Source organism: Tachypleus tridentatus, chromosome 7 (assembly GCF_004210375.1).
Source record: "Tachypleus tridentatus isolate NWPU-2018 chromosome 7, ASM421037v1, whole genome shotgun sequence".
Classification (NCBI taxonomy): domain Eukaryota; kingdom Metazoa; phylum Arthropoda; class Merostomata; order Xiphosura; family Limulidae; genus Tachypleus; species Tachypleus tridentatus.
Window position 1 is genome coordinate 145775013 of NC_134831.1, and position 26037 is coordinate 145801049.

General features: G+C 31.6%; 1 protein-coding gene across 6 annotated transcripts in view; it reads left to right on the forward strand.

The window, feature by feature from the left end:
- Nucleotides 1–15721, forward strand: part of LOC143256832 (septin-7-like) — a 74778-nt gene extending 59057 nt beyond the window's left edge. For 2 of the 6 annotated variants that reach the window (XM_076514574.1, XM_076514569.1), the window contains 3 exons: nucleotides 1113–1248; nucleotides 1565–1722; nucleotides 10261–15721. In XM_076514574.1, the coding sequence (XP_076370689.1) occupies nucleotides 1113–1248; nucleotides 1565–1722; nucleotides 10261–10312 (346 nt within the window). In that variant the 3' untranslated portion in view covers nucleotides 10313–15721. Of the gene's footprint in view, nucleotides 1–1112; nucleotides 1249–1564; nucleotides 1727–4189; nucleotides 6434–10260 lie in introns of those variants that run through there. The other 4 variants (XM_076514573.1, XM_076514568.1, XM_076514570.1 and 1 more) reach the window with 3 other exon arrangements.
- Nucleotides 15722–26037: the final 10316 nt, after the last annotated feature.

The following is a 26037-nucleotide window of genomic DNA, read 5'->3' on the forward strand; positions in this document are numbered from 1 at the left end:
CTCAAAGTATTTGACAAGAAGGAAAAATATATTAAGTCTTTGATACCAGTGAAGAATGTTTTTATTGTTTTGTGTGAGTGTGAAGTTTTTCCAAGAAAATTAAAAGGAGACAACTATTGGAGATTGTGGTTGTAACTCATTGATGTTGAGGATGTAGCCAGCAGACAATTTATTAGTAAACATACAAGTAGTATGAGACAATAATAGACAGACAGTAGCAGAAGAGAGTAAAGTTACAGCCAAGGAAGAGTTTTGCATAAAGTTAACTGCAGCAGTATTGTTAGCCCTAATGTTTGATATGTTAGAAAACAATCTTAAGTCTTAAAAAGAGACAATGTAATTTATTCTGTCAAAACAAATTCTGAAGTAATTGAACCAGTCTGAGTGCACTTTGACAAAATGAACAGATGATTACTGGAAGAACACAATATGACTACAGTAACTCTCAGCATAATTGTAAGTGAATTATACACAGAATACTAGTACAATAGAAATAGGGAAAAGTACTTTGGCTTATCAACTGAAATTCTAAAGTAAATGAATAAACCTAAGTGGCCTTTTGACAAGAAGAAAACAATATTGTGTTTGATATTTCTGTAATCTCTTTAGTGTAAAGAATTTGTTATACATATATATTGCTCAAATATAAATACACACATGTTTGTGTGTATATATATAATTTTGAAAACAAGAGGAGAGCATGCTGTCCATTTATCTTTGCATTTATTGACAAAAAGTAACAGGCATCTGTTATAGAAGAATCTTGGTCCCAGTAATAACACAGTATATTTATACTATAAAGAAGTACGTGAAAAATCCTGTAATTGACAACTGAAGAACACAACTATAACTTAACATTTGACAGAATTAATTAAATCGTGAAATTGCAGCATTATTAGAATAATCTGAACATGTTAAATCTACTGTGTTATTATTAAATTAAATTAATTGTAATGACAGAAATTAAATGTAAAGACAAACATTTTATAAATTACTTGAAACCATGATTACATGAGTTATTTTTGTACATTGAATAAAATATTTTACTTAGATTTATTAACACTTCAATTTTATTCAGTAATTTTATATTTTCTTTTGTTTTATCAACCTAGAAACCCCCTTTCACAAATGGAAGAAGAAAAAAAAGAACATGATTTTAAAATGAAGAAAATGGAAAAGGAAATGGAACAAGTGTTTGAAATGAAAGTAAAAGAAAAAATGAATAAACTGAAAGATTCGGAATCTGATGTAAGGAAAAAGTAAAATTCCATTAACATTCCATTTCTTAAATGTTTTATCCATTACACTGAATATTTGTCTGAATGATACAAGGTTATTTATTTCTGAAAATCTTCAACTAATTGAATTATTGTTTAGCCAACATTAAAATGTTAATTTTAATGGGCATGTGACTCTCAACTTAAAAAAGCCAGTTATTGTCAAAATATTACATTGCAATAGTATCTTATGTATGCTAATATAAAAAAAGTTAAAAGAATTATAATATTTGTCCATGGCAATTTTGAGCCGAAGTTTTTAATGAAAATTTAAAAAAAATGTACAGCTCCAACGTAGACATGAGCAAATGAACAAAAGCTTAGAGCAGCAGAGACAGGAGTTGGAAGAAAAAAGAAGAACTTTTGAAAAGGAGAAAGCAGCATTTGAAAGTGCTAATGGAAATGATACCTTTCATAGAATGTCTGTGGATGCTAACTCAAAAGAGTAAGTTTCTTTGCTTTATTTGATCATGAGAAAACACTGTCTGTAATCTTATTTGTTGAATGTTGAATGAATAGAATTAAATGTAAATAGTCCATGATGATGAAAAATCAATTTGAAGTACAAATGCATTCTAAAGATGGCTGGTATGGGTATTAAAACTTTAATTCAAATTATGTGCAGAACAACATTTTGAACTTCTTAGGCTATCTTCAGGTTAACAAAGATTTTGCAACTGACCGTTGCTGGGCAAGCCTTAAGGATGAGAATGGAGAGAGGTGCAAGATTGTAGGGAGTATTGCAATTAGGTGTTAGGTTATTAATTAATACAGGTACAAAGGTGTTCCTTTATATTGGTTTAATTTTGGTTTGAGTTCTTGTACAAGTAGAGTTTCTTTGATTTTGTGTTTGTTTGTATTTGTTTCCCAACTTAGTGTGTTGGTGTTTTCTATGGCTATGTTGCAATTATTTGATTTAGCATTGTTTGAGATTTCAAATACTAAATCGGAATCTGGCTTTTTTGTTTAAGTGTTTTTTGAATCTGTTCAATGTATCTTTTGTGTATCTCATCAACCCTAGACACTTACATTGTAATCATTAGTGTTTAAAATACACTTTTAAAGTGAAGCAACTTAAGACATTTCAAATATTAAACACATTGTGAAGTAGATTAGAAGAAATTCGAAAGTGTGTTACCATTAATAATGAAAATGTGTGAGAAAGAGCCAGAAGCAGCAGTCACTAGGTGAAATTCTTGTTCTGAGCTGAGCTATGCAAATGAACTGTAGGAGTGAAAGTGACCAAATGAAGATGAATTAGGGTATTGTTATCATTGAAGTTTTTTTGTTTTGAATACATTTAAGTGTTTGATCTGTTTCTTGCATGTAATATCATTTATGATAAAACCTTTTCATTATAACATTCCTTTTGATAATTCAAGTCAAAAGTTAAAGTTCATAAATATATATTTCATCCATTTTTACCTAAAAAGTAGGCCTAGTTTCAAAATATATTAACTAATAATTTGTTTTGCATTTAAATTATTTGCTGCATGCAGCTTGTATTGTCATAATGAATATTTTGCTAAGATCAGTAATAGTGGCACATTTATTTTGAAAAGTATTAATTATTGTACCTTTTTACAGTATCAATGACTGGTGTATGACTTTTTTTTCTCCTGTAACTTTATTGCTTTAGTATTTATAGAAACAATTAAGCAATAGATATGAATAAATAAGACATTTTAGGGCCAGGCATAATTTAGTGGTTAGCATTGTTTCATTGTGGGTTCCAGGTTCCATGATTCCTGTTTGGTTGCTAAAAGAAAACAAAAATCATGCTCCTCACTTTGGGGTTGCTGGAACATTTTAATGGAGGTGGTCAACTCCACTATTTGATTAGAGTAGTCCAAGAGCAGGCAGTGGGTACTGTTGACTTATCTTTCCTCTAATCTACCAGTTTAAAATTTGGGATGACAAACTCAGATATCGTTTTTGAGGTTTTGCACAAATATGAGACAAACAAACAAATGAAGATTTAATTACTACCCCCAATGTGTACTACAAGACCTTGATTGTAATAATAGTTTAAAACATAAAAACTCTAGTACTTTTGAAAGAGAGAGGCTCACTTACAAAATGTGCTGGAGATTGAAGGTTAAACTTTTTTTGTAGGCATATAACTAGTTTTTTTTTGTGCAGAAACCATAGTTTCTTGTTTTTTAATTAAAGTGATTTGAAGACTAAAAAATTTCTAGACTACAATCTTATAAATGTACGTCTTCTCAACCACCATCCTTTTGGTTTCATTTTTAAGACTTGTATAAAACTAACTGTGGCAGCTTTTATTCTATAGAGAGCCTTTATGCAATGTAACTTATATTCAAATTAGAATAGATGTCAAAGTATCCTTGCAGGTGATCAGAATATGTTAATTTTACACATTGAATATAATGTAAAATTTATGAAGGATTTTAAGAAATCAGGTGACTTGAACCTTCCAAAAACTGCAAAGTGTTTCTGAATAACCTTTTATTAATCATTTTTACCAACTTTCATTCTTTAAATATTTGTATAGAAGGTTAGTTTTGTTAATCTGTTAATTGGTTTATGCTAATTTTATACTGTTTTATGTATGTGTATGTAGGCATAAATGATATCATTCAGAAAATTTAAGTTTACTGGAATTAATAAAAACCTTGTACTTTGTTATGAACACTGTTTCAACAATTCCAGCCAATACGGAATTGTAATAAAACATTTTTTTCATGTATACAAATATATTAGGTAAGAACAGAGTCCATTCCTACAACCAGAAATACATATGTCATTTTCTTATGACAAACATAATGCTCATTTATTATTGTAGTAAAATATTTGAATTGCAGAAATGAAATTTTGAAACTTTTGGCCTTACTTTTTTGATACAATAAGATTACACCTTGATATTTTTTTTCCTAAAACATTCATAGGTATGTTGCAAGAAGGACCAAAACTTCCTCACTTATGAACTTGTCACAGTCTGTTTCTGCTCGTTGTCATCCCATGTAAAATACTGTATAACTTTGGTCATTTATATCTAATATGTATGTAATATACCAGTAGTTTGTTGAAGCAGCATAAAGATTATATGCCTTATTAAGTTAATGGATTTTTTGACACAAGTATACAATGATATTTTGCAAGTTACTGATTTCCTAGAGTAAGAGTACAACTTTTGGAATTTAAGTTATACACTTTCATACTGTGAAATAAAGTAATTCACATGTGTATAAATCTAGTTAGCAAAATATGGGTTACTCTATTCTACACTACCATCAATACTCATTATAAACTGATTATTTTGCATAACTGTAGGGTTGAAATATCTTGGTTTGTGATGAAAGAGGAAACATCTTAATGATTTTAATGTTATGTTTGCCAGTACAAAGTTTGAAAAGGTTGCAGATACATGAAGGAAAAACTTTATTTTTTTCATCTGGTAAACATTACTTGTATATCAGGAATGTTACTTCTTTAGTGTAGCATATTTACTTGCTTCATTTTGAGACTTTTGAAAAAGTCAAAACAAAACACACACACACACACACACACACACACGTTTATATTTAAGTGCTATATAAAGAAAAAAAATTTACTGTAAGGTAAGTAATTATTTATCTTTAAGCAAGCCTTCTATGTGCTATGTCTGTAAAGAAACAGAAACACTTAAGTGCTTCATTTTTGTTTGATACAAGATCTATTATTCAGTTTTAAATTATCTTTACTCAGACAGAAACATTATCGTTGCTTTTAAGACTGTCTTGGTTGCAGTACAAATTGATGTTACTATAACTGTCAACTACATTACTTTCCTGTGGTCTCATTCTAAATAGTATACTCAATAAAATTCAAATTATTAGCTTCCAGAATTCAACCACATTTGGCTACAGGGAACTTGTTTGTTTTTTTCTTTATAAAGTTTAAACAGTTTCTTTACTTGCTGTGTTCTGTGTGTGTCTGTATTTGAATTAATAAGATGCTGTGATTCATTTACTGTCACATTAAATGAAATGTATAATTTAGGAAAGTAAAATTTTTTTAAAGAGAAAACTAAATTATTTATTAAAATATTCTTAACTCTCAAAATTCTTTGATTTACTTATTTTTTTTTTAAAAAAAATATGCAAGTTTTCTAGTTTTTTTAGACTGTAGCATACACTGTACAGATGTTTTACAGAGAAGACTTTGTGAGAAAACGTGAACATACATATGTTATAGTAAACAGGATTTCCATAAGTAGTGCAGGTATGATTAAAGTGAAATTAAGTTTTAAAATTTTTTAACAAGGAGATTAAGGAATCATTGCTATCATGGAGGTTAAAAGAGATTTTTTTGTGCTTGTCTTGTTCTCTTATCCTAAAGAACTATTTCACTTTTCAAAGTGACCTTTTTTGTAAGTAATTTGATTAAAATTATTCATATTGTGTTAAAGGGATACCCACAGAGGAATAAAACATTTCTGATCATCCATTTACATTTTGACATTTCTTTTGTTGTTTTTGTGTATGAATAACTTTTTTTTGAGGCTATGAATATTTCCATAAAATAGCTATGCTGTATTTACATTTAATCAATAAGATAGTAAGAAGGACCATGAATTCTGGAAGGCTCTTTGACCAAATATCAAATGTTTTTTCATCACTTGAAGTTCAAAGTGAACCACATTGAATTTGCTCCATGTTACTTTCACTCTTTATTGATAAAGCAATAACAACTTTTACAAGTTCTGTAAGGTACATTAAGTATTGGTAGTGTTAAGTGGGAAAATAAATATTGTTTCACTACACACCACCATTCAGCATAAGTAATAACTCTCATATACAGTTGCTGTAGTTTTAGGAATTATAAAAGAAACTATGCATGTGCACACAAACATTAGAAAAGTTTGTAAGTTTGTTCTATAAAATAGAAGCTAACACATTTTGTAAGATATGAAAATTGATACTACACACATTCCACTAAACATCACTTCTTCTTTGTGCCAATATTCTAAGCAGTATTCGGAAAGTAACTTCTTGTTCTTGTTGTTTTTCTGTATATTTTCATGTAAAGTTTACTAGTAAAATATTAAATATTTAAGAAAAACATTCTGTAAGAAAAGATGCTACCAGTTTTATAAAGTGTACTGTCAAATTATTGCAAATTCAGTATTTTTGTACTGTAAAAAAGAAAAATACATCGCATTAAAATAAATTAAGCATTTGGATGTAAATGTTGAATCTTTAAACTAGAAAGTAATTAAATCAAACTTGATAAAAGGCAGTAATTGTTATTCTAACTGTCTAGATATTGAAGTAACCTAGAAACAAGAAGTTAAAGCTCAGTTTCATAGTTTATACAGTTTTGGTATATAGTGGTGAATGTATATAGTATGTCCTTCATGATATTTTAAAAGTTTTTCTTTGTCTAGTTTTATATTTAAGTGCTTATCTTTGTTTTTCATGTAGTTTTGTATAACAATAGTTTCTTGATTTAATTCTGTAAGGACGAATATCTAAACAAAGAGGTTTTTTTTAAACATTTTGTTATTATAATAAATAATAAAAACGACTGTGTTTAAAATCTTAAACTCCTGTTATTGGATAAGTATTTTGGAAGTCTTATGTATCCATATTCAGAGAACTTTTTTGTGTGACCAAATATCTTGAGAAAAGTGTGTTGGATTATGCTCCTTTTCTGTTATTTTATTTGCAATATTTGTTATACAGTTGATTTTTGGTCCTAGTGTTAAACGTTTATAATTTTTGTTTCAGAAAATTATTGCAGTCATTGTATCAAGAAATGCTCATTTTTATACAGGGTAATTTTTAATGTTTAAGTATTTTTTTGAAAATCATGTCAATACCTCCACTGACTCTTCAACGTTTTGTTTGAAAATTAATTGAATGGAGAATGTGGCTTATGTACTGAGTAATTATAAAGAAAATTTTGCGGGTTCAACACATATTTTACAAATGGTGTAGCATAGGAAAGTGAAGTTGTACAAGGATGTCCAGGATATCATGGGGATATAAATGACACAATTGTCATAGGTTACCCTCAGGACACCATTGTGATCTAATGTCTGATCAATCACAGTAACTGTTGAAAATGTGCTCCTTCAGCATCTATGTAGCAATAGACATTACTTGAAGAACATCCATCTTGTCAATAATGCTGATCGATTTTGGACAATTACATCTTTGAAGTCTGGCATTATGTGCAGCTTCCCATGGTAAATGAGCGACTCCAGCTACTCTCACAACTATAAACCAGCTGATGGGAGGTGTGGTGAATAAGGTGGTCTTTCACAGGATAACTTACTCTGTCATAAAAATGCTCTACAGGACATGTTTCACCTGGGTACTATTAAGTAGAAGGGCACCATCTTGCATGAAAACCATAATGTACATCATACTTCATTGCTGCAGCATAGGGATTACATCAGTTGTGAGCATTTTATGATACCATGCAGCATTGACTATAGAAGTTTTTGGTCCATGTAATGATGGGTTTTAAAACGTCTTATCCTGTAACAAAATCAGCTGTAAAACCATACAAAACTGTTATGTTAGCATCATATAGATGTATAGAAAATGTAACACTTAGATTAGTTTCCAACTGAATGATGCAGTTGAATGTGTTGGCACTATCAAAAAGGGTAAAGTATGCTTTATCAGTCCATAAGATATTGACAGGTCATTGACTTACAGTTTTGCCAAGAACTGTAATGTGACATCAGTGCATTAGCTTAAATCTATCTCCTTCAGTGATGCCACTTGTAAGGAAACATTTGCAAAGTTGACTGAAGAGTCTTATGAACCTTTAAAATTGGCAAATCCAGACATAAGATGGCATAATGAACACTGTTGTCATGTTCTTCTATGGTTTGGCTAATCTTGGCAATTGTTTCAGCAGGTGTCTGTGACTTGCGTGTTCATGGCTTGTCATAAGTGCAGCCTATCTTTAAATTTGTTCATGAATTTGTGGATAGCAACACTGGAGCAAAGTCCTTCATGGATCTTGTGCACTATACAGTATTCCCTGAGATCTATTTCTACATTGCATCTTTTGGCATTATAATATTTTATTAGTTTACTTCTCTGTGAACTTTTCAGTTTCATGCTTGTTGAATGAACTGTCCTGCAATTGACAGGCTTGCTTATTTCCATGAGAAATATATGAAAGAAGTGATTGGTGATTCTAGTGGCAATATTCCAATTGTAGCATTTGCATCTGTATGACACTATTAATTCCTCTGTGCTATTTCATCTTCTTGTGCTATATTGTTTGTGATACAAAATACACTCAACTGTTAAATATCTTCATAATTACTCTGTATAATTAATAATTGTATTCAGGGTTTCCAGTGGCCTTTTTTAATTAGTTACATAAAAGAAATATAAATAAGTATTATTAAAGAAAACATAGTAGATATACCTTACAAAAAATTGTAAAGATGTTACTTTTAGTTGTTGAGAAGTAATTTGCAATACATCTGTAAGTGTTATAGATGGACTCGGACTTTGAAGTAAAAGAAAATGTGATCTCAGTGCTGGGCAGGTTTTGTGTTCTTTTCTTTATTGTAAATCTTAGTTATTGCTAAAGCAAATATGAGTTTGTAACACAGCAGATTATAACTATAAACCACGAATCCTGCCACTGTGGGTTATGACATTGACTTGGTTATTATAACTGAAAAATGTTAAAGTGCAAAGAATATTATCTTCATACTTCCATATGTAACTGATAGAACATTGAACTTAATTAGCTTATAAAATGTTGTATTAATAAATGTTCCAGCCTTTTATTGAAACCAAAATAACCCTAAAGGCTGTTATGCTACTGTAACTTAGAAATGTTTTTGCTTTTATACTGATATACTTGACCAGAATCTGGTGTGTGTGTATCTATATATATACACACACACACACCTTTCATTACAGTTCCTGAGATAACTTTCACTTAATTGTATTGTTTAATATATAGTTTAGTTAGTTTACTGACTTCTGCCCTACATGTTGTATTATAGTGTATGATGTTTAAATCATAAACTGATCATGTCATTCTTTACTTTATTATTTTTGTTTGTTTTTTCATGTGGTTTTTCTCAGACATTAGTAATTACTCTTAGCATATTTTACATTAAACATCCTTGTCATGAATGTTTCTAATTGCCCAGATAGACATACTAACTCATTAAAATGAACGAGAACAAAAGAAAATAGATTTTTCTGGGCTTTGTTTTAATATTTCTGAGTGCAAGAAGTGTTAAATATGTTTCACAAGATTTGAAGGAAGTGTCATATTTATTATACTATGTTCTATATAAGAGCATTCTTAAATTATGATTTACTGAAACCTTTGAGTGTTTGCTATCAGGAAATAATGCCTTTATATCATAAGTAACTGGTATTCTGGAATACAATTCTTAGGGTGGATACAAACATTTCACTGAGTGAGTACTTGCTCCACACAAATTCCTCCATTTGATAATGGAGTGCTTAACTGTTTGACTTATCCCTGGATTTCCGGTTAGGCATACAAACATGATAATAAAACTTTTATTCATTAATTGATGCCATAGATTGTACTGCTTATCTTTTGGTTGATTAATATGGGCTTATAAACTTTTTGCATTCTTACACAAGTATTTGCACTTACAACATTAACAAATAAAGTCAGTTGTTTTATTGCTCATAATTTTTAACTTGTCCTTTGGTCATTCAAATCTGAGTATCTGAGGATGTATCAACTTGAATTTCAAGAAATATATTTCACATATATATAAACTCAAAATGTGTTATTCTTTGTTTGTAGTTTGCAATTTATGCATGAATGATCTCAAATGTTTTGTCTTCCTTATTTTTGTATCAGTTTGATTTGGCATATTTAAATCATTTATTACACATAAAAATTAATTAATTTAGTTTTTAAATCTGAAGTATTTTTAGCTATAATAATTTAAAACATTAAGTGTTGTTTGAAGATGCTGAAAAGCTTTGTTGTGTTTGTGTTGCAGGCATTTGGATGGCAAAGAGAAGAAAAAGGAAAAGAAGAAAGGCCTCTTCTAATGTTTTTTGTCTGCTCCCACACACACACAAAAACTAATCCTCGCATCCAGTAAGACCAAAGCTTTATCACATTCTTCCATATTTTTGTTGCTGTTCTTTTTTTTCTTTTTTCATTATCTTTTCTACCTATCATTCAACTTGCCACTGTACTATCATTTGTTTTACTGTGTGGGCCTTCTGCTTTGTTACTCACCTTTCATTGCTGTTAGATCTATCATCTGATTATGCTTTGCCTCAGTCCTATTTGTCATCTTAGGACCTGTGGCTTTGCTTGTACTTTACTCATCAAATGCTGGGACTGCATTTGTCCTGTCTTCTGCCATATGCAGTCCTTCTCACAGATTGCTAATATTGTTGCTGCCCTATCTTCTGGTTTGCTGCTATGTTATCACCTAGTACAGGATCCACTATGCTTTATCTTATCATTCCAGATTTTCTGCTTTGCTGCAATCATTCACATCAACTACAGACCAACCACTTTACTGCTGTTATTCTTACCAACTACAGGATCATCTGCTTCATTACTGTCATTCTCATCAGCCTAACAGGATCTACTGCTTTACCACATCTTTCTCATCAATATAGAACCTGCTGCTATCCTTCCCATCACCTGATGGACCTGTTGTTGTTGTACCTTATTCTGGTTTATTGCTACTTTTGTAATTACTTACTGGATTTTTGTTTTCTAAATTTTTGAATTTCCAGTCAGACTTGTTGCTTTTTTTCCATGCAGTACTATGTAGGTTTATTTTTTGTATTTTTAGCAGTCTGTTTACATTGAGCATAATTGAAAATGTCTGCCATGCTTTATATTAGAATAAATAACTTTTCTCTTTTCAACTTTAGTCTTTCTTTTGTTTTAGCATGATGTATGAATTTTGCTTTGAGACAAACCTTGTTAAATGTAGTTTGTGTGTGTTTAGAATTGGCCTAATGTTTGTATGTTGTCATAATAAAGGAGCCTTTAATAATGGCTGAAACACAAACAATCCAATTGATGGTTAAAAACAAAGTATTAGTAAGTGTTCACAATGAAAAACATTTGTAGGTCTTAGCTACACTGTGTGTGGTTTATTATAGAAGTTTGAACTGGATAAGAAATGTAGAAAAGTTTACAAAATTTGTATATAGAAACAATGTTTTTCTCTAAATATAGAAGTACTAATTGTTAGCATAACTTCACTGAATTAGTGCTTTTCATGAAATAATCATTCTTTCTAAATATTTAAAAAGTTATCCTTAAAATAGTGTATTAGGAAACATAGATTAACTTTTTCATTAGTGATGTTTTTTTGTTTTTTGTAATATTTATATCCTTATAAGATTAGTTGTAAAATTATTTGTAAGCACATACATGAATACAGTCTAATTAACCAAAAATGGCCTTACATCATTTTTTTTGTTTTCTAATATTACTAAACTTTCAGATGGGATAGTATATTTAGGTTTGTGTTCTAAACCAAATACATAGTAATAAGAAGCCTTATGAAAACTGCTGTTACTTAAATAGTAACAAATAATTGATGTTTTGTTGTATTTCAATGGAAAACTCTTAAATTTAGTTCTCAATTCTATGATTTCATACTTCAGACTAGCCCCCCCCCAAAAAAATAATTTATTTTTGTGTGTATAGATATCCAAACTGTACCTGTTTTACTGTCTTGACAATTTTTGTATTTTTTGGGTTTTTTTCCAGCTACAGGTCACAAAATTACTTGTCTTATGCTGGATTAAAAAAATAACCATATTTCAAGTGGCATACATAAACCTGGTCTTTTTGAAATTATACTATTTTAGAATATGCTAGATGTTTGAACATACTGAATGTATTTTACTTTGTCTACTGTTAAACTTATTTGAGTTTGGAAATTATTTTTTTAACAAGTATTTGATATTTCAAGTCATACATACACACACCACTGGGGGAGAGGTCTGACCCAAGTTGGCTAATCCTTGGTCATCTTGTGAAGAACATTTCTATTGTTTGGCAAAGATGCAAATGGAAACTGTACAAACAGAAATTATCTGCTTAATGTGTTAAAAAAAAAAGCTTCTAATAAGTGAAGAGAAAAATATATAATTAACATTCATAATTAACTATTTAAAGACAATAAAAAAGAAATATCACTGGGGTTGTATTTTCTCAGACTTGCTTTAAGATGGAGTTGTGTTTATTACATCATGAAGTTATAAAAACAAAACTTGATGGTTACCATAAATATAAAACATTTGTTTTACATTCAGAAACTTTCCTCAACATTGTGATTCACTTAGATATATCAGTAAAACATTTTTTAACATCTCAAAAACTGTGCCTGAAGTGTATACAAAATTTGAAAACTAAGTTTAATTTAATTTTATTTATGGCAGAATTCTTAATATAGAGAAAGTAAGACATTTGTTATAATAGGGTGACTGCTGTTGTATGGAACTCAAAATTATCAGTGACTTGTAACTGCTAACTATTACATATGTAGGTAAACATTAAGTTCAAAGAAATAGTATACATATGTCATAGTCACATGATTAGATTGGGAGAATCATACTGATTTTTATATTTTTACCCAGTAATTTAGCCTGAATTTGTCTCAAAGCATATTACCTCTGTACTAAAACTTCATATTGTAAAATCATCAGTAACCTGTGTATGTTTATAATAGAATGTGTGCCATCAGTGTATTTTAATAGTTCTCTGAAAACTTGTTGGATCCCATTTGTTTGTGTTCAAATGAGCTGTATTCTTTACAATTGTATTTATTTTAAGTGGATTTGATAAGACTATTTTCATTCATTATACATCTATTGGATTTTTGTAAAGTCACATTTTTTAATTTTATAATGATATTTTGGCATATTTTTGTAATTGTTTTCTTTTGACAAAAATATTAAAGATAACGAATTTTGATACTTTTGCCACTGTAAGAATAGCTGTGAATTTATTTGTACACAAGTACAAGAATATTGTCTAATTAACCAAATATGGCCTTATGTGATTTTTTTCTAATATTATTCAACCTTTAGGTGGGATAGTATATTATAATGAAACATTTACAGAAATTAGGTTATGATATTTAATGAGAGATTTTGTACTAGTATTAGGCTTGATAAGAAAAGTTCATATTTTTTCTGCCAAAATAAGATTTGGTACTAATAGCTGGGGGTTATAATTATTAAGAGAAAGTTTTACATGCTAGGAAAGCACTTTGTTAGGTGAAAGTAATGTAAATTTTGTTATTGTAGACACTGGGCAGCATAATATATGTAGTTAGATGGGAGCAGAATATATTTTTCTTCATCTTTAATTTTTGTTTCCACTACATTTACAATATTTAATATCACTAATGGAATTAGAAAATTAGGTAAGATAGTACAAGTCAGTGTTGTCCACAAGAATTAGTGTGGTTATATTTAGTGAAAATGTGTGCATATGATTTGTTTTGTACTTATGTCACGATCAGTGTTTTGTACTATTTTTATGGTCGACTCAGTCTTTGCATATTTTCTCAGTTTCTAGAGTAACTCAAGGTTGATTTTATATAGTCAGACAATTTTGCTTACTTAATGTTTCTGTGGTAACTCAGTATTGCTTAAGGTAGTGTGACAATGAGTTAACTTGAGCTTTTGGAAATGAACAGTGCTTTTCAAAGGTTACTGATTTTTAAATTCTCAATTAAAATATTGTACTTTGGAGAAAAGTATTTTAAATATTGTATCATTGTCTTAAGAAGCAAAAACCTTTTTTATTAACATGAACTATATTACTTCAATGCTATAATGAATAGAAGAATTTTCATTGTGACTGACTATTTTGATATTTAAGGTGTTTAGCTCAGTTTATGGTTGGTCACACCATTCATTTATTACCTGTGACACTAACTATTGCTCCTGTGGTAGTATAAGTTACCTAAATTTTGGTCTTCCATTACCAGTCACAACAGGCCCAGAGTTTCTTTTAAATTTTCTTGTTTTTATGCATAAACCTCAGAAGAAACACGGTGCTTGCAAATCATTCACTTTGAATTTAATTCAGTGTTTGTATTATAGCTTTTTTTTTGCCTTTTAGGTTGTTTCATATGAAGTAGATTGTTGTACTCCTGTTTGTAAAGAAACCTTTTATAATTAACATTTTTTGTGACCTCCATTGTATCTATTCAAAATGGTTTATTAAAGTAACGAAAATTTGTATAAGGATTAATAGTAGTTAGAACTAGTGTCAAATGTCTTTAACCTTCGTTATATTTTGTGTCAATGTAATAAAATTCGAATATCTGTTAAAATAGTTCAACAATTAAGAAAAGATATTCAGTGAATCAAATTAGTTTTACGTGTGTTTCCCTAACATAAAAATACTGAAGTATTTACCACCATTGAGAGATAATGGTGGTAGTAAAATATTTGCCAAATTTGATTTTACACACGCTATAAATTGATGAAAGCGGTTGATACTGACATTTAGGTCGTGTTATAATGTTGTAGTCTATCCGTTTGAAGAAAGATAACTATTTACAAGTTACTTGAGAGTACTACTAAACAAAGTATTTAAATACACTTCGTAGAAAATTGTCTCATCTGTTACAGTACTTACTATGGTGTATTTAGTGTTTCGTATAGAAATATGCTACAAGCATAAGTAAAACAGCCATTTGAAAAGGTTTTGTCACAGCAGTATAGTCCGCCAGTTAACCCTACCACTTGTCTGTTTGGTTTTACTCATTTTGCCAATGGTGCTCTCCGTTCACTAAGCTTATTATTGTGTTATTTTTATGACGGAAAATGTCGCATTAAGAAAAGCAAACAACGTAGGTTTAACCAAATTTTAGGCCTATTTGCAACTATAAATACAACTGTTTTACGTTTTATTACTTAAACCTTACGGAACACTACTTCTGTATAACGCCCTAATTAAACATTAGCGACAAGTGATTATTCTTTGTTGCAATTATTATGACGTACACATAAATAAAATGCAGGTGGTGTAAATTTGCCAAGAATGTTTGACACAAGTTTTACTAAAGAGATCAGAATGTGTGCCATGAACTAGTTTATTTTTAATGATGAGCTCAATGACACCTCCGTGTACTTAAATGACAAGGATGTTTATGTAACTTACTGCCAAATAAGTGCTTTCTTTCACCTCTTTTTCTTTTTTGTATGTGTAGAAGATAACAGAACTTTTTATATTAGTGAATTAGAACCTTTTCTTTTGTATGTTAATCATTCGCAGTGGTTATACTTTCATACACAAAATAATTTCTAATTCTATACTGATTACGTTAATATTAGATTTTTTGTTACTATGTATTTATGTCGCATTCTTTGATGTAATATATCTTGCCTGATTATTTTGTTTTTTGTACAAAACTTGTTTCTTGAAATAAATGTGACATAATTAATTGTGCTCCACATAAATGTAGCATATTTTGTCTTATTTTAAATTAACTCACATGCAGTAATCTTTGAGCTTCGATTGTTTGTTACTTTATGATAGCTGTTCTAGGCTGTAAAAATGTTCTTGTCACCACCTACACTATCATTTACATCGAACGTTTCAACGACAAATAAAATCGTTTGGAACATTTCATACGTGCTGTTTCTGCTTCCACATTACATGATTCATATAAACACTCCCTTGTATCTAATTGGAAAATTGCAAAGTCAATGAAGATTCGGAAATCAATTTAACTTCTTGCAAAGCTTTGGCGTAATTACTGTACGCTGTCATGGGCTATGTAAACATTTGTGTCGCTTCAGACAGGAGGACAAAAACTAAAGTATACGTATTAAACAATAAAAACGATGTCAAATAAAATTGAGTCATAAGCGATCTTAATACTATAGTCCCTCCTGTTACAACTGTTATTTCATCATATTTATAATAATATATCTTATAATTCAAGACTTTCAGCAGTAATTTTTTACATATTAAATGAATAAAAGCTAGATGTGTATGTATGTGTGTGTGTGTGTGTGTGTGTAGCTCTTTTTGTAGGCATTATTTGGAATACATGCTTATACTTTAATGAAATAGTTCCGAAATTGTCAGTATTGGCGGCAAGTACATGTACTATAATTTAATTTTTTTTTTACTTTTGTACTTTACCGCTCAGGCAAGAATTACATGTAATAGTAAACGCTGTCGACTAGCTACCTTACCTGGACTTATCAGTTTAAAACTAGGGTCGACAATTGAAGTTATCTATTAGTTCCAAATAACCAATGTCCAAATCATTTGTTGTCGTTACGGTTTACACACTACTAATTTCTAATATATTAAGTAAATGTTCACAAAATTGAGTAAACATTACAAGGCTTTTGCACAAGAAAAAACACATTTTTGATAAAGTACATTTAATGCTTTAACAGGCAGTAGTGAAATGGTTAAAAGTTGCTTTGTGCAGCTATACAAAAATAGAACAAATTGTATTCTGCCTGCGCCTCATTAACTACAAAAGTTTCCCATTAGTTATAGACTACCCTTATCACATGGAAATTAAGCGAATGCCTTTATCCCAGGCATTTAAACTTACTTGGACTAATGTAATTATAAAATCTGTTGTAATTTTTTTCTATACAACTGTGCTATACCTGATATACATTTCGCTACGTGGCACATTGTTTATAGATACCTGACTAAACAGTCTGGTTATTACTAATTTTCTATCGATAGTCAGTTTAAAAACTGGCTTTTAAGGACTAGATCAGAACCAAACGTAAATCAATGTAATGTTACAGTTATCAAACTGCGGGATAGTATTACTGTAAACCATATTTTTAAAGTTTTAATGAATTAAAAATAGTAAGTATAATATATACAAAATATTGTCTACACACGAACTTGGTTTATAAACTCAAAACAATCATCTTAATAATACTTGTGCATTTCTTCATAATTTATATGTAAATCGTCAAGTAAAAGAACGCTTGACAATAATTCATTCAGAAAAAAAAAAGTATTTACTTATCATGCAACACCTTACACGCTCACTAGTTTTACTTTGATATCAATATAACTTTATAAAATATTTAATTTTATTCGTGATTTTTTAATGGATTTATCTTAGTCTCTAAACTTCTTTCGCGTACACAAATCTTGTGAAAATATCAGATACATTTCTGAAGTGTTCATAGCTTTTTTCAGACAATGTTTTCAAAAGTCAGCGAGACAACCATTATAGCACATTCTGTGTAGATAATGATGTCAAAATAGTTAAACTTTGTTAAGAAATGCAAACATTTCCATTGCCTAATGTCGATACACATGTAGTGCAATCTGGCGGCATGACAGACATCAATACACACAGAACTTTATAATAGTCCAGTGTCGTAATAAAAACACAACTTTTACCCTCTCTCTCGGGGTTTGGGTATGATATTTACGTACCCTGGAGGGTCAGGTTCTCTTTTACCTCTTCCTGTATTTGTGTGGTCGTGCAGTATTTGATGGTGGTAGTTATTGCATTTTTGGGTCAGAGTGAGCTGAATTTACTCCGACCATTTTGAGGGCATTGTCCATGTATTTATACATATATAGATATTGTTTTGCCCTATAAATTTGTTGGTGGCACTTTTTTTTACATTATATTTTTATATGTATATATATATCTTTTCATTTGTTATTTATTTTATTATTATTATTTTATTTATTTGTTTTTTTTTTTATGTTTAAAATATATATTGATCGGAGAGAGGTGTTTAGGACTAACTTCATCATGTATGAGGTACCTGTTTAGTTCGCATAGTAATTCGTTTTTCATCCAATTTTTATCGAAGTATGTTATTGTGTTATGTAGGAGTCTATCTGGTATGGTTGGTATGTTAGAATATTTATGTATAAATTGAGATAATGTTGCTCTAGGAACTCTATATGCTGTTGTGAGGAGTGTCTTTTGGATTGTTTGTAGTTTGGTTTTAAATATTTTGTCACTTACAGTTATCCGTGCTGGAGCTGTATGGTCAATTATTAGTCTAATGTATGTTTTGTAAATTTTTCTTATGTTGTCTGTAGATGCTCCATTATTCTTGCCAATTAGACTTCTAGAATAGTTGGTTTTTCGCCAGACTTTATTTTTAATTTCGTTTACATGGTTAATCCATGTTAATTTTGAATCATAGGTTAGACCTAAAACTTTTGCCGATGTGGCAGTCTGAAGTAGTGTTCCATTCATACATATTTCAGACTAGTTTTTTGTACTTTGTCAATTTTGTAAAGACGACAAGTTGTGTTTTTGCTGTATTTATTTTTATTCTGTATTTTTGACAGTATTCGCTTATTCTATTTAGTTGTGATTGTGTGTTTGTGGCTGCTCTTGTTAGTGTTGTGGCACTTTTCCAGACTGCCACATATCAGCAAACTGTGAAGAGAATCCATGATTAGGATCTTTCAATGGCATATTGTTTACATACGTGATGAAGAGTATAGGGCTAACCACCCCTCCCTGAGGGACGACAGCTTCTGGAGTAAAGTACTCAGAAAAGGTACCCTCTACATTTTCTATTTTCCAAAATGTTAGATAACCAGTGAATAATTCCACGCGGTAGTCCCATTTCATTCATACGGAATCTTAGACCATCGTACCATACAATGTCGAATGCTTTCTCGATATCGAGGAAGCAAGCGACAGTGCATTCTTTTTCATTGAATCTATTTATTATAGTTTCAGTTAATCTAATTAAATGATCTGTTGTTCATCTAAATTTCCTGAATCCATTTTGTTCTTTTGGTAATTTTGATGTTATCTCCAAGAATGCGGAGAGTCTATTACTTATTATTCTTTCAAGAATTTTGCCTACACAGTTGGTCAGGCTGATTGATCGGTAGCTATTAGGTTATTGGCTGGCTTTCCTTCCTAATGGAACATTAATATATTAGTGAGCTTCCAAGAAACTGGGATGTATCCTGAGAATAAAGATAAATTGAAAAGTGTTTTTAGGTGGTTAAACAATTTCGGAGTGCCCTTTTTCAGAAGGATGACTTGTATTTCATCTTTACCCGGAGATTTGTGTTTTTTATTGCTTCAAGAAGTTCCTGTAGGAATATTTCTTTCGTTAGTATCGTGTCTTCGTAGTTTGTGACGTGTTTTGTATTTGTCTCAGATATACTCGTTGGGACAATTGGTTTTTTTTTTTTTTAATGTTTAGTATATAGTTGATGGCTTTGTCGTAGAAATATGTTTTCATATCTGGATCAGAATGAGTTTTAAATGTATTTTGTAGTTGGGCTTTGATAACTTCAGGTTTTTCTTTATTCGTATGTGTTATTGAATTATTGTGTTAAGTGCAGGATATTTCTTTGCGGCTGCATTGTCGTTGGTGAGTCGTTTAAGGTGTGTCCAAAATTTTTTCGGGTTAGTTTTGAGCATAAATTATCCCATTTAGCTTGTTTTTGTTGTTTTATTTGTGCTCTGATGTGATTTCTTATATTGTTTATTTGCGTTTTAGTTTCTCTGTCTCTTGTTATCATGAACTACTTTTACCCGGTTGTTTATTTGTTTGTTTTTTTAATTTCGGGCAAAGCTACACGAGGGCTATTTGCGCTACCCGTCCTTAATTTGGCAGTGTAAGACATACTGCTGGCAGACATCCTAACTATTTAATAATCGCGTGATATTACTTGAAATCCTGTAAATATTTCTCAATGAAACTTCACTAGGTAGATCATAGAGTGACGATCGGAATACTCTTTCTGTTCGTTTAATTTTGCATTCGGCAAATCATTTTATCTGTATAATAAACAAGTAATTACACAGTGTAGTACTTTTCAGTCATTGTTTATACCATAAGTGACTGTTAAACTGCCAACATCTCGACCTATCACCACAGCTATCTTGCACCTTTTCTTCAGGCTTTTCATCATTTAACCCTAATATTCCATATCCATAAAAGCATTTTCACTATCTTTAATCATGCTATGATACAATACTCTCATCCTGCTTTCACTTATTTGTATCTGATTCCTGTGTCTAGCGAATTCACACTAACTTTGTCAACAGCGTAAAACCTTAGCTTGTAAGCGTGTTCCAATTATACTACGAGACTGCTTACAATTTAAGTGCAATGCGACAATTCATCAAAGCACGATATTGTGTTATTATAAGGACCTGTATAACCAGAATCAAATTGATTTCATGCCAATAACAAATACCAAAGCCATACTCAATCACCATACTGGAATGTTTTTTGTTTGTTTTTTAACATCGTTTCTGAAATATGGTTGCACATATAAGCCAACATATACTTTAACTACTTCATATATTATTGTAGACACTCTGTCACATCTATTCTAGAAAGTATACCATACATTTACAGAAATAAGTATTTCCACACCAAACATGAGAATGTTTGGCAAAATAACCAGTCAGTGTTTCTTCTATTGCACAATATGCCAACACATATAACAAGTGTTCCTTCCAGTCAGTTCTGTCTGGATTAGCAAACCTCAATCATTCAGGTTATAATGTTTATTGTCCATTATGGTAAGCCAAGTTATAGTGATAAATTGAAGAGCATGTCTTCAATAATCCGAACAGTTTGCACAATTCAGAGAACAGCTGGCTTTTGAAATTAGCTCCGTGATCCATAAGAAGCTTTTCGAGTGCACACAACCATGCTATCTATTGTTCTGCCAATACATTAGTGATAGAAAGTATTAATGCCTTGGCTAATGAATAAACTTTACCTTACTCAGTGAATTAATTTAAGATGACCAACATATACAAATTATCACATTCAGATTCATTTTCTGGGAGAAGATCAGCAAAATCTGAAGCTATTTTTGTAAAGATGGACCAACAGTTCTGTAGAGTTTATTTACGCCTTTTTTTTGGGGGGAGGGGCATATCATGCATTTTGACATATTTGAACTCTTACATAGTGAGTCAAACTACCATTGCACATTACCGTGGTCAGGTGACTTCCAGTTGTTGCATTATGCAAACTGAAGTACATCCAGCCTAAGAGTTGTGAGGGCCACTGGCTGCAACATAGATTGAGAACCATGTCTCTGCCTCTTATAAAATGGTACAGCAAACCTTCTCGCACTCAACTGCTTGTAAAAGTGCTGCATATTATGTACATCTAAAGTATTTTCTAACGCTCCATCTAGTTGAAGGTCATATATCCGAGTCCTTCAGTTTCCCTTCCCAGAGGATTTGAACTATCAGCTATGGTTCCTAATCATTACTGAAATCGTTTTCAGTATGATTTAACACAACAATAATAGAAATGACTTTAATTCCAAAATGGTCTCCAGGATCAGGACATTCATGAACAGACGAAATCATGTAGCCTGTTGATGTTTCCGTAATGTGGGCTCAGAAGCACCTTGATTCAATGAACCTTATGATGCAGTCCATTTTTGATGTTGAACAGGAGAGTTGTTCAAATTTTGTTATATGTTAAAAAAAAACAATCTTTCTACCTACTTCCGAATACAGAAAGCCATTTTCAATTATCATGCTGTAACATGCGAGATCGTGTAGCAAATTAATACAAAACATCACCTTGTATAGATAGAGTTCTTAATGTTTGCTTATATAAGAAAGGCGTAATATTAGAATTAAATTACTTAAATGGGTAACGATTGATAGAAGGTATAAATCTGATATCATAGATGGAAATTCTAACACTTATTGCAATAAATTACAAATATTTGAATGTACTGCTGTTTGTTGTTTTTAAGGACATAGTCACACAATGGGTTATCAGTGCTGTGTTCTTCATTAGTATTAAAAACCGGTTTTTAGTGTTAGCAGCCACTAGACTGCTGAAGCACTGAAGACACTTTGTTACAGATAATAATAATAAAAAGAGCTTGCATGATGAAACATCATAAATAGTTTATGAACGATAAAAATTGTCAAAGAATCCTTACACCTAAATTAAAGCTAATTCGTATCACCAGTGGACTGAAAGATAAAACTGAATTAAAGGGTAAATATAGGATATGTGGAATTTCACGCAGTTATACTAAATATATATTGGAAGAAGCGTAAAAATATGAAATTTAGAATAAGAGAGTATGAAAATATAGTTGTTGATGTATTAAAGACGAGTGGCTGAACATATAGCGAAATCTTCACGTCATTGATTGGGAAAATGTGAAATTACTTTAGTAGACAAATTTAAAAAACGAATGAAATATAAATCATTAGTGATTGTTAAAAATAAAACGATTTTGAATAGCAATTTTAAATTCAGGTATCACGTAAGTAAATTTCTGGAGTTGTATTTTTTAAATGGCGCTACTGTACAATATGCGAATTAAACTCGAGCATTTGCTTCTAGTACATAAACGAACCTCATGTGTCCTTTTTTGTTTCCTACAGATAGTGGATCTTCCTGCCCAATAAGTAATGTACAGTGAGATTTATTTTAAAATAATACAAATAGTTTTCATGCACATATAAACGTTGGTGTTATACTCTTGCAACATTGTGATACAACGTGCAGTTATTCTCTGCCATAGTTTTAAGGCTCGTGAGCCACTGCAGCAATGCACGATTATCATTAACGATGTCAGCAGTGCTTGTCGATGCTGTTCATCCTTTGTTGTGCATTCAGGGGTCATCTCCACTTAACTAGATTATATATTATTCTATTCTCCAACTGTGACAACAATTATACAAGATCAAAAAAGCTGCAGACATCTTACCACGATACGAGTTGAGGCTAGTCTCATACCGCTGTAATCTTTGCAGGATCAAACTAACTTCATTTTTAACCACAAAGAAACCAAGAAATTACACCTGCATTCATATGTGTGTGTATAATTCCGTGGTTTGAGCTTCAAGTCTGTTATTCGTGTCCACTACAATACTAAGTTCAGGTTTTCAGTAACAAAATTGAATGTGCAATCAAGTACCAAAAATATAATCAACTTAGACCAGGCGTTTACCCACTTGCAGCCCTTACAGTATAAGTATACTCTTCAAAAAAAGAAACACAAAAGGCAAAATTTGAGACATATTGTTAACAAGTTTATTCTGGGTAGTTCTGTATGACATGTGTGAAACTTTGCACATTCACTGCTGAACATCCAAAGTCTGCAAAGGCGAAGTCCACGCTCACTAGTTGAAGTTTAACGTCACTCAACGTCAATAACGAGTGTACCCCCCGTGAGTATCAATAACTGCTTGGCATCTCCTGCCCATGGAAGCGATGAGATGATGAATCACATCCTGTGGAATGGCTGTCCACTCAGCCTGCAAAGCTGCTGCAAGCTGGGGTAGAGTCTGCGGTTGAGGTTGTCGCCGTCGCAGACGTCGGTCCAACTCGTCCCAAAGATGTTCGATGGGGTTGAAATCTGGTGATCTGGAGAGCCAGGGAAGAACGTTGATGTTGTGGTGTCTCAAGAAGACAGTGGTGAGTCGGGCTATGTGAGGACGGGCGTTGTCATGTTGAAAAACGTCGTTGACGTTCATCATGATGGGTTGCACATGAGGCCTAAGAATTTCGTCGACGGTTGTGTACGGTCTGATCGGAAATCTTACGCAGCCCTGGTATGGTTGAGGCAGTAGACGTCGCAGTGGTGGTCCTATCCCGAAGGTGACGTAACCGGATGTAGCGATCTTGTGCGGGCGTGGTCTGCCAGATCGTGGACGGTCACAAGTTGATCCATGTTGTTGGTGACGATTCCATAGTCTTGTGATGGTGATGAGCTATTCACAGGTCTGGCAGTATCTGATCGAGATTTTGCCTGCCAAGCGACCATTAGCGTTGTGCTTCTATCAGTCTTGGCGTAACTGTATTGCGTGTCGGTGGCTTAACACTGAGCTATGGAAACCGAGAACTCGTCACTTTTATAGGGATTTTGCACATGTTGCACTTGCAGATCTCTCAAACAAATTTATTGGACACGAATGCGTTTTGGCGAAAAATCCGATGTTTTCCTCTGTTTTCAAAGTGCACAACTTTTCTTGTCATTTTGGTCTGACAATCAATGCCTTAACATGTGTAACATCACATACTCTGAGCTTGTAACGTTATTACATATATTTCTCTTTAAAATAACAAAAATATCCCTTTTGCGTTTCTTTTTTTGAAGAGTATATTACTAGCCTCTCAAAAGTGACGGGCACATTACATAGTCTGAATATGAAGCAAAACTTGTACAAACCATCTTGGGTACAGCGAGTAGTTTTAAGTTTGTTCTCGTTAACAAGTTTGATTTGCCAGTATCCAGATGTCAGGTCTAAATTACTAAATCACTGGAAACCTTCTAATGTATCCAGACATTCTTCTTATGTTTATGGTAATGGAATTGCATCAGTGTGGATCAACTTGTCCATTTGTCTTAAGTCAACACAGCATCTTAAGATACTATTCTTTCTGAAGGCCTCTGGTTAAAATGACCATGCATTCTGAAATAACTGATGCATAGTGAAGTTAACCCTATACTGACAGATGTATGTCAACCAGGAATTCTGTCTCCTGCTCCTGTACTTTTTACAGCATATATCAAACATCACCCAAACCTAGTGCAAACTATTCACTGTGCTTCCGAGGTTGGTGGACATAGCAGCAGCATCTATAGCTTGCAGTTGATTCATCTGAACCTGACGCACAGCTGGGTGAAACTAGTAGCCTTACCTGCATAGCCATGATAAAAGATGCGAGAAATAAAATTTAAAGTGGCCGAATTACACATACATAAAACCCATACTTTGTCTCTCCTCATCTTGATATACACATTAGTAGAACTGATTGTGGTAAAAGTGTCATGAGAAAGCCATGGAAACCCTTTCCTTTCACAGGTATCCAGTGTAATTGTGTTGGCTGCTGGTTTACCTTTGACAATGATTGAGATTAGCATAATATATTTCCTTCGGAGGGTAACTGGCCACTATATATATATAATCAACATGTTTATATAAATGTGTATTGCAGAGAATACAATAAAATTTACATACTATATTTTCAGAAATTGTTATGCGATACATGCATTTTTATTTTGTTGTATCTAAATTATAAGAATAGTATCTTATTTGTTTTTACCATTCATGAACACAGTACTGATAGCCAGACAGACAACTAGTACTGTAACACTTATGTACTGTGAAGTTTATTGAATAATTTTCACACAAATAAAGTAACAACAAATTATTGGTCAAGCTGGGTCAAATTATTTTTGCAACTTGAGAACGTTGGTTAGCAAATATTTTTTTACTTTAGAATTGGATTCAAAGGTACAACTGTGCATGCTCTTGGCAATAAATGTCAAATAACTAGGCAAGTAAGTTCAAAATATTTTTAAAATCCTTAAAAATATTAAGTACCTTTAGCCAAATCATTTGGAGTTGTTCAAAGACAAGTAACTATGTTGCATACATACTTTCTGTGTGTTACTTTAACTCATTTTTCTTTCAGACTCAGATCTTCTAATCACATTAAAATTGGCTAGTTGCCATTTTGTACACATGTAAATATTTATTTTTACCACAAACAAAACACTATTATTACAAACCACATATGGAATTAAAATATGTAAAATAAGTCTGTAAAATGAAATAGGTGACAGACCAAAATAAACGGATATTTTATTATACCCTCTAACAGGTATATTACATGTTCTTTTCTAACAGTTAAAACATCTCTTAGCCTACGTTTTTATGTTTGTTATCAAGCAAAGCCAGATCAGGCTAGTGGCTATGTCTGCTGCATAGAATAGAATCTAGGATTTGAGTGTTGCAAGTCTGTAAACGTGTTACTATTCCACTAAGAGATCTTTA